This window comes from Micropterus salmoides, unplaced genomic scaffold, assembly GCF_014851395.1.
Source record: "Micropterus salmoides isolate LMB-PRFRI ecotype aquatic unplaced genomic scaffold, ASM1485139v1 Ms_hic_scaffold_3444, whole genome shotgun sequence".
Classification (NCBI taxonomy): Eukaryota; Metazoa; Chordata; class Actinopteri; order Centrarchiformes; family Centrarchidae; genus Micropterus; species Micropterus salmoides.
In genome coordinates, this window is record NW_024042756.1 from 4237 (window position 1) to 14183 (window position 9947).

A 9947-nucleotide genomic window follows, 5' to 3' on the forward strand; every position below is an offset into this window, starting at 1 on the left:
CCTTTCATTTGTCCCGTCTGTTTGTTGTAGAAGCCCTGCTTTTTGGTAGATTTGGTAAAACCCCTCAGCTCCATTGTAGAAAATATAAAAAATATTCTAACGGTGTAAAACTCTCATTGCATGAATTCACATTCTGATTTGCAGATGTGCACATTGTGTCTATGATTATACATTTTAATATTTATAGCAACTGTGTGAATGTGTTTTTCACCAAATTCACTTCAACAAATGCAGCAGAAATTTTTTTATTTGCAACATTATTATTTTCATACACGTGTGGCTACAAACACAACAGCAGTCTCCAAAATGACAGTTGAATCAACACATCTCAACACAAACAGGTTAAAACCATTGTGAAGGAGGATTTACTGCAGGACTTTTGGATTAGACTTCAGATTGAGAGCAGTAGCACACACGCTCAAAGCAAAAGGAAGCAGACAGAAAGATTTATTTTAGAGAGAAAGCAGTTTCCATCCAGAATCTCTCACACAGAGAAGATGAGGATATGGATGAAGAAGAAGAAGAAGGGGGGTGAGCAGGAGCGCCTCCGCTGGTAGTCGGTATGTTGGCGGCAGCTGTGCTGGTGCTGTTGGTGTTGCTGATGGAGGCTGGAGATTAACCAGGAAGGTGGTGGTGTTGGAGGCCTTGTTTCCACCTATTAACCCCGCTGCCTGGAACCGAGAGCCGCCCTGCTCACCACCAGATCACTCTGAACAAACAAACAGGAAAAATAAGTTCAGTCCAACTTTTTGTCAAGCTGTAAATAATTCTAATATTTATGATCAATCTCTCCTGAACGAGCAAATTTCCAGAAAGACCACATGTCTCAATCATTTAAAGTGAGACTATAGGTGCGTTTGACTTCATGAGGCGAGTCACAGCGCTGACTTATCGTGATGCAGGCTGGACTTAACATAAAGCATGCTGGTTAGAAATTGTGTCCGACTTTTGCCGGTGCTGTAAAACGTCACCATGTCACATGACATTAAAACCTCCCGGAGCAAGGCGGCTGAACTTTTCTGCATTCGGCGACCGCAGTTGCTCCTGGGGTCTCATTTCTAAACGGTGTGTATGTACAAAAGAGGGCTGGAAAAGTGTGTAAGCCACTTCCCAGCAAAGGTTGTCATCTTTAAAAAAACAGAAAAAGAAACGGTGACTCACATGGCAGAAGGATGAAAGTTTTAAATGGATACGAAAATAAATGTAAATATTACCTCTGAGTATTATAGGCCTATAAATCTTAATATATGTAATAATATTAAGTCATTTTCCAAACAGATGAAAGCCTTTCTTAATAAACAAACTCCCATTTGATCGATTTTCCCAGAGATGTGCAATAAAAAAACATTTAAGATCATTTGCAGCTCAAACAAAAAGAAACACGATTTAGGATAAATCATGCAAAATAATGCAGTGCAATTTTTTCTCATAAGGAGGAAAAATTGCATTTAAATTGATGCCGTTTTGTTGTTTCAGTCGAGCAAATACGATTGCATAGTTACATATATTGTTATCAGTGTTCGTTGCTTTATTACATTTGAGCCAAAAAACATGATCTAGAAAAATATAATAATAACTATTATAATAACTAAAATAATAATACTTTATTAAGTAAATCTTTCAGTTCTTTTCAATGTGGGAATCCAAATCATCTACCTGGGTCATCCCGTCTTGCATGTGTGTGCCCCTCCACCTCCGTCACTACTCAGGAGAATTGACCCTTCTGGCAGATCACTTATAAAGGGGTTTTCCTCCGGTGCACAATTGTTGCGTGAAAGTGCGTTTATTACCCACCAAATAACTTCAGCTTCACCAAAAGGAACGTCAGTGTCACACAAGTTAAATTTCTTTTTGTAGCTTTACTGTCAGATTTTGCCTCCTTTTCTCCCTGCAGTCAGTACATATTAATATTAATGAGGGGCGTCTCACTGACCATTTATAGGCAACTGTGGACGTTTAAAGGGTCGAACATGGATCTCGCTCACATGCGCCACAAGTTGATTGTGATTTATAAAGGGAAATCGGCGTAGGACATGTGCGCACACTGTTTTATAAATCAGAATATTTTTGTGTCTATGCACTTCCTGTGCTTTGTACGTATGCAACCTGGAGTCTTTTCTATGTACAGTTTAATAAATGAGACCCCTGGACTTTACTAGCTCCTGTTTTCTGCTATTGTCAAAACTTTCTGCACATTCAAAACCTATTCCACATATGTGTTCTCCGACATGTCATATTACGAAAATAATTCATCATTTAATGAGAATTCATTATATTATACACAGCAAACAACAGTTCAGGAGTTCCTTCTCTCAGTAAAAGAACCGTGGAAGAACTTTTTCTGCAGGTCTTAGACCTTTATGTTGCGTACAACTTTGGGCTCCAAAATTGTGTTAAAAAAAATGTGTGCGTAAACACAAAAGAGAAACAACAGAAACAGAAGAAACACTCTGCTCTCAGTCGGTGTGGTGGACTTTCACCTAGTTAGGGAGTTAGTGTGCCAACTTCTGTACCTCAACCTACATTTCAGGGTGATAATGGAGAGACTTCTGTGATCAACAACCAAAGTGCCAAATTTGCATTGTAGTTATGTTTGGCGGTATGGCTCTGTTCTGGGATCTGCCTATGTGGGGAACACCTCCCTGCCCATCATGTGCATACATGGAAAGCCCGAGGCTGAGAGCAGCAATAAAGAAGCCCTGTACAGAACAGAGCAGGCATATGCTGAATTATGTAATAATCAGGTAGAAGGTGGTCCTGAAATACTGTGTTAAATGGGCTGAAGTCGGTACGTTTATTATCAGGCTGTGGCCTGTGTCGCCTCTGCACATGAACACACATGTGGGCATGCACCCCCACCCAGCGCAGAGAGAGGCTGCGGTGGAGACTCTGAACTCTGAACTACTCGAGTTGGCGACAGTTACCCGTTACTGTTACTCGTTACTGTAGTACGCGTAACAGAACCTCCCGGGTAAAAGACAATGCTTTCTAGAAACATCTGTTTAACAAGCACAACTTGTAGAAGGTGTTATTGTTCTGCTCTGTCTACGTCTCGCATCCTCTGTTATAAAAGCACACCGCACTAACTCTAGCTTGGCAATTAGCTAAATGAAAGCAGTCTGTAGTTTAACTGTTTAGCTTAGATTGCCAGGTAGCCTCAGTGCAGGATCACAGCAGAGACAGAGGGAAGGAGGACAGGAGGGAGGTCTGATGCCACTTCTGAAACAGTGAAAAACATCCTAACTTTGGGTTAGCTGCCTGCACTGCTTCTGTTTGGCTCTATCCATGAGTAGCAATATGACGCACAGAGTGTGACACCAGCAGCGGTGTGGGAATTTTGGGGTATAATAATATCACAGAGTATCATCTAGACCTGCTATGAGATAACTGCTGTTGTGATTTGGGGCTATTTAAATATAACTGAATTGAATTGCTAGCATTGTTTATTCTTATCGGCTAAATTCTCTGCCAAAATCCATTTCCCGCAATGATTCTGATTCTATGCCCAATGGGATCCATAATAAAGCTTGGTTGGTGGTGGGTTATGAGCTGTAGCACAGAAAGCAGCGAGGGCAGGCAAGCAGGCTGCAGCAGCTTAAATAAGGCACCTTCTATGGAATTTGCCAATGAATGCTAGGAGATTAACCAGCTGAGCTGCTGATGTGGCTGGCTTAAGATGGCTGCTATCAGCTGCTGGTACTGTGAGCTGAGCTTAACTTCGTTGCCTGCCTGAACTAATGCTGTGTTTCATTACTATCCAGATGTGTTTTGAACAAGAAAAAAATGACATCATTTTAAAGCTTTCCAAGGGGTTTCCAAATGGTTAACATCAAACTCTAGACATGGCCGGCACTTACGTTAGCGTGCAGTTCTTGGTGGAGAACAGGTGACGCTGAGGTCACCGTCAGTCCCAGCGGACATGAAGGTGTAATAGCCCGGCTGGTTGATGGTAATCTGACTGTTGATCCAGGACTGATACTGGGACACTCGGGTGTAGCCTGATGGGATATTAGGCACTGCGCAGCCCCTATTACTGAGGAAACTCGTGATTCCCCCTGGATCCAGCGACCGCCCTGCTTGCTCACCAGTGGACCTCCTCCATCCCCCTTTACGGAAAGAAACATTTAGGAGAAAGAATCTTTGCAGAAGGTAAAATCAGACTCGTAAAACTGATCACCTGACAGATGTCCTTCCCTCCAGCACCGGCACACATCTTGTTGTTTGTGATCAGGCTCAATCCGTAGGTACAGCTACACTGTCTGTTCCCCACAATAGGCAGCTGCACCTCCATTAGCTTTTGTGGGTAAGGAAGGGACACTAAAGAGACAAATACAGTTTAGTAAACAGCACAAGTGGTGAAATGTGGTTTCATATGGTTTCACCCAGAACGGCCAGTTCTACATAATCGTACAGGCTTTGCCGTCTAAGGCTATCGCTACTGGGTTTATCCCTCGCGCACACACACGCAGTACTGAAAAATATTTCCCATACCCACCCGCGTGATTGGCCACCACCATGGTCTCACCCTGTCTATAAATTGGGGTGAGATCGGACTATCGGCTCAGAGCGGAAAGCATCTGGCATCATGTCGGCTATGCACGGCCTCAACACTCTTAGTGTTCTGTTGATTTATGCTACCTATTGCGATGCGCTACTTAGCAGTTCTAGCGAGTAGCATGAGTTATCTTTAAACAAACATAAATTAGCTAGCTCGTTGTACTGGATGTTGTGGTTAGAACAAGACAGCAAATAGGCTAAATTTACTAGTGTAGACTAATTCAATGTAATATATTATTATTATTATTACTTTTTGGCTTTTCCCCTCCCCCTTATTGAGTTATATATGTTTTTGTGCATGTAACAGGTTTGCAAAGTGTAAAAGCCCAAAGTCCAGCACAAAGGGAGTTCCCATCTCCCACAGAAAACTGCCTGAAAACAGCTCGTTTTGTTTACTGTGATGTAGAGACAGAGCTCAGTTAAAACTTTATGGATACAGATTAATAACTCACCACTCTGAAACTCTCGCTCCAGTCCATGTTGCTAAGCTGGTCGGCAACATGTACAGCTGAACCAAAGCTGTTTACTGGCTTCTCACGACCCGCCCTACTCTGCTTCTGATTGGATCCATAAGTCCTTAAGTTAACTGTGCATGTGCAACTCCCAACAAACATCTTGTGGTTGTGAGATGTATCAGTCCATCTCTCAGTCGAGGCAGATGGCCGCCCACCCTGAGTCATGGTTCTACTCGAGGTTTCTGCCTCTTAAAGGAAGTTTTTCCTTGCCTCTGTCTCCTAGTGCTGCTCTTGCTGGGAACTGTTGGGCTTCTGTAAATAGCATCATAGAGTACGGTCTAGACCTGCTCTTTTATGAAAAGCACTCTGTTGTCTGTCTGTAACTGTTGTTGTGATTTGGTGCTATATACTGTAAATTGAATCCATAGGTAAAACGAAGCCTTCAACACAGGGTGAGAAGAAGAGCTGCAGCAATGCGCAGTATGATAAAAAAAATGGTGTTTTTTGAAAATTAAACCATGGAAACCTGTTCTGGTACAAGCCCTAAATAAGATTTTGAACCTGACAATGAGCAGAATATGACCTCTTTAAAGCACAAAGAACTTAAACTGTTCCTCTTTTATTTACTTTCTTACTTTATTCACACTGTTTAAATTGATAGAATTAACACAATTTACTGTCTTTGGGATAATCATATGTTTTAATACAGTATCAAAATATACTCCCCGTATACTTACAGTAGTCTACACATGGAGTGAGTAGTGGTGCAATATAAAATGATTCTGTAGTAGAAGCATCTGCTATTGATTGGCGCTATGGTAGCATTTTTCAACAAGGAAGCGGACATCATCAGAACACCGGCTGCTTTCATTGAATGTAGTTGGTTAGATGGCTGGATGTGCAGGCTTTCTTTTCCTTTCCATCCTTCTTCAGAGTGTTTAGTGCAGTGTAGTGACTTGATTTGTCTGAATCCTTACTTGTTTATCACATTTGTCTGTCGTCTATTTGGACAAAACACTCCGTTTGAGAAAAAATTCTGTACAGGTCAGGTGCTCGGTACACTATAACAAATAACATTGGTTGCAGTGATTTACAACTTGGATATGAAAGACCAAGAACAAGGCTTTCAAATGAGCTATAATTTAGTTTAGGTTTAGAGCTGATTAGTAGGCTTGAGTTCAAGCTAGCTGCAACTCCACCTCCTCGGCCCGCGCCTCGAGGAATGTGAGTATTAATATGACTGGGATGAGGGGATTCATGGATGCTCCAGAGGGCATCAGAGCGCACTCCACCAGAGGAATCTCAAAGTCTACAATTGTGATTCTTGGTTTTCCCCTTTTTTCTCACTTCTCTATGTTTCACTCTGTGCTGAGTGTTTAGTCGGAGTGATTGCTGTCACTTAATGTGGTTGTACTCCCTCCTCCCTGCCTGTTGACACGTAGAGAGCTGTCCTCTATGTTGGCCCTACTCCACTTCGCACTTAGAAAATATTCAAACTTCTTCACAAAACTATGTGTTAATGTCAAGACAAATCATGATATAAGGATCCCTGCACACAGTAACAGGAATGATTTGTTTCTCCCCTGGTAAAGGAGGAACTGCATTTTTGCATTGAAATTTCTGAAAAAACACAGTTGTTGACTCCACTGTAGTTACACTATCTCTGAAAATAAATGTAATCCAGGTTTTCTGACCCACCTCCAGTTCCAACGTTGCCCCAGCCGGTGGCCCAGGAGACAGTGCCCTTGTAGAAGGTGCTGCCTGTGGCTGCCAGGCAGACGGGCAGGACGTAGGCGTTGAAACCACCGGTGAGGAGAGCTTCAGGAGGCAGATGTCGTTTTCAAAAGTTCCAGGGTTAAAGTTGGGATGAATGATGATCTGTGATACTGCCCGAGACACTTGATTGGGGTTTGTTCCCTGTAGACTCTGGAGACCCAGAACCACAGTCAGAGTGCTCGTGCCTATGCCTGTGCTGAGGTTATGAGAAGAGAAACAAAAGAGTGCAAAGACATGAAAGCAGAACTGTAGTCAAGAACACTTTAGCAGACACTAAGTCCACTTTAAGACCACGTCTAGTCTAGTTCGTATGGAGCCCGATAGATGTGGCAACAGGGAGATATCATACCCATCATCCTTAGTCATTCATGTGCTCAATTAACTTTTTCATGACCTCAAGACCTAATTATGGAAATTTTTTCTAAAATTAATAATTTTCCATTCAGTCTGCACATACAGTCCATGTTCTTTGCATTTGTTGCAGTCGAGAATTCCAGAAAACTAAGGATTCATTTCTACCTCATTCTGCCTTATCAAATTTTTTTTTACAACAAAGCAATCTCCAAGTATACAAATCAAATGAAGTTCAAAATGGAACTTGTGTTTCAGTTGTGAAAGATCACAATTTGGTTAGGTTTAGGAAAACGTCATTGCTTGGGTTGAAATAACGACGTTACTTTCATGACTTCACTTATGTTCAATAGTCTCCAGTCACCTGTTTTTAGCTTTCATAAATGAAGCTACAGGGCTTCCCCCAGTGCATTACAAACTGACACCAAGGGGTTTTTGCCACGCAAAAAGAACACTTGTTTACACATGCTTTCAAAAAGTTTAGGGGACATTGGTATTCTCTCTTCTGGTTAGCTCTAGAGCTGCATAGGGCAGAAATTTACTCTAAAATGCAGACTAAACTCATGCAGACTACATGACTTTCAGCGTCGGCTGTCTTGTGATGGGAGTCTTGAAGTCGTTGTGACGTTCACACTACGTGACTGATCGGTGAGAGGGGGTCACACATTACACGAGTGGACTGCGGCTGTGTCACCCGACACTGGTCTCCAAACCACGATTTGTCAAGAAAACACACGTGAAATGGGAAATGACGCAAACCTACAGACAAAACAGCTGTTATTATTAAGATGGCAATTACAAAGACAAAGAATCTGGGTGAAAGAATGGATTAGCACAAACAGGTAGGGATTGTCTGAGCTACAGCGAGAGATGGAGATGAAAGTGTTTTGAAATGAAAAAGTACTGCCTGCTCTCATTGGCTGGATGTGGATGTCGGCTGAACTCCTCCAGATACTCCTCCACCGATGTGTCAGTGATGCTCCCAGACGCATCGCTGACACATCGGGTCAGGAGCTGTTCTGATGGGTCTTCGAGTAGTTCACACGTAATGAGTGGCTGATTTACCCCTGATGACAGCCTGACGGTTGCCAAGCTTACCGACTGGGAAAGTGGGCTTAAAACGTGTCGTGTGATTTAGGCTTAGGTTGCCTCTTATTCATTTTCATCTCTGCCTCTTAGAGCAGTTATTCCAAACCTTGTTGGCTGGTGACCCCTCAAAAAGGAGGCATTGTCTGCTTGATTCCAATCACCACAGCTTGAAACAATCCAGATTTTATCCTTGAATGGTAATGAATGATAAAATCATTCAGATTCGAGTGGGTCTAGGTGGGGAAGGTTGGGAAACACTGCCTTAGGCAGGCTGTTTACAGGACTGTGTGGCATGTTGTTTTCTGCTGACCCTATCCTCACTAGTTACCTTGTGATGCAGTTAGCAGCTGTCAGCACCCATTCATTGTTAATGAGGGTTCCTCCACAGAAGTGGGTTCCAGAGCTTTGCAGACTGGCCTGCCAGGGCCAGCTGCCTGCAGAGCCCACCAGTCCTCCAACGATCTTAGTGTTGAGCGTAGGCTGACCACACACTGAGGAGGGGGACAATAAAGACACAGGGTGAACAATCCAGGGTTGACAGCAAATACAAACAATAATGATTATGTTACATTTAGCTGATGCTTTTATCCAAAGCGACTTAAAAAGCTATATATGTCTGAGGTTGCACGCCTCTGGAGCAACGAGGGGTTAAGTGTCTTGCTCAGGGTTTACAAAGTTTATGTCTAACAAAATGTTTGAAACGTCCAAATGGTAGATGGAGAACAAGTTAAAAAGTTAGCAGTAAAACTGTGACTCAGCATCTAGTTGTGAGCGAGACTCACTCCTGTGATCTCAATGGTATAACATTATTGTTTTAACAACCATGGTGTTGCCATGAACTTCATTGCGCAAAACAGTAAATGAACACATCTCCATTCAAATAGATTCTGAAACAAAACATGAAACTGTTTGTTAGAAGAAGAAGAAAAGTATCTAATATAAGCTTTCTGAGGCAAAACTTACCTTGGGCTATGGGTGGTGGCAGGGCAGGACAGGTGACGCTGAGGTCACCGTCAGTCCCTGTGGAGGTGAAGGTGATGAAGCCCGGCTGGTTGATGGTGATCTGGCTGTTGATCCAGGACTGATACTGGGACACTCGGGTGTAGCCTGACGGGATATTAGGCACTGCGCAGCCCTTATTACTGAGGAAACTCGTGATTCCCCCCTGGATCCAGCGACCGCCCTGCTTGCTCACCAGCGGACCTCCTCCATCCCCCTTTACGGAAAGAAACATTTAGGAGAAGGAATCTTTGCAGAAGGTAAAATAGACTCGAACACAGGAGTAAAACTGATCACCTGACAGATGCCCTTCCCTCCAACATTTAACTCGGCGCACATCTTGTTGTTTGTGATCAAACTCAATCCGTAGGTACAGGTACACTCTCTGTTCCCAACAATGGCAGCTGCACCTCCATTAGGTTTTGTGGGAAAGGCAGGGACACTAAAGAGACACAAATTTAGTTTAATAAACAAGTGTTCACATGTTTTGAAATGGTTTCAAACAAAATGGGAGTTCAATAAATGCATCAGTGATCTGTGGCACACCGGAAGTATTGCCAGATGTTCCTCTATGGATCAAGCAAACATTGTCCCTACTTGAACCCAAAGGACCATGCCAGCTGTTTTTCTATGTCTTAGCCCATTAAAGGTACAATGAGTAGCGTTAAACCAAAGGGCAGGTCCGCCACCAAACTTCAAAACACTTGCAGTACTTCAAAT

The 9947-nt window shown here is 42.9% G+C and overlaps 1 protein-coding gene across 1 annotated transcript; it reads right to left on the bottom strand.

Annotated features, from left to right (window-relative positions):
* Positions 1-292: 292 nt before the first annotated feature.
* Positions 293-9620, bottom strand: LOC119884444 (serine protease 33-like). Its single transcript, XM_038694847.1, has 7 exons — positions 9525-9620; positions 9192-9444; positions 8557-8719; positions 6711-6984; positions 4178-4317; positions 3858-4106; positions 293-709 (listed from the first exon to the last, which is right to left on the bottom strand). Exons 1-5 carry the CDS (start codon positions 9564-9566, stop codon positions 4291-4293), a joined length of 759 nt encoding a protein of 252 aa, XP_038550775.1. The 5' UTR covers positions 9567-9620; the 3' UTR covers positions 293-709; positions 3858-4106; positions 4178-4290.
* Between the last annotated feature and the right edge of the window lie 327 nt (positions 9621-9947).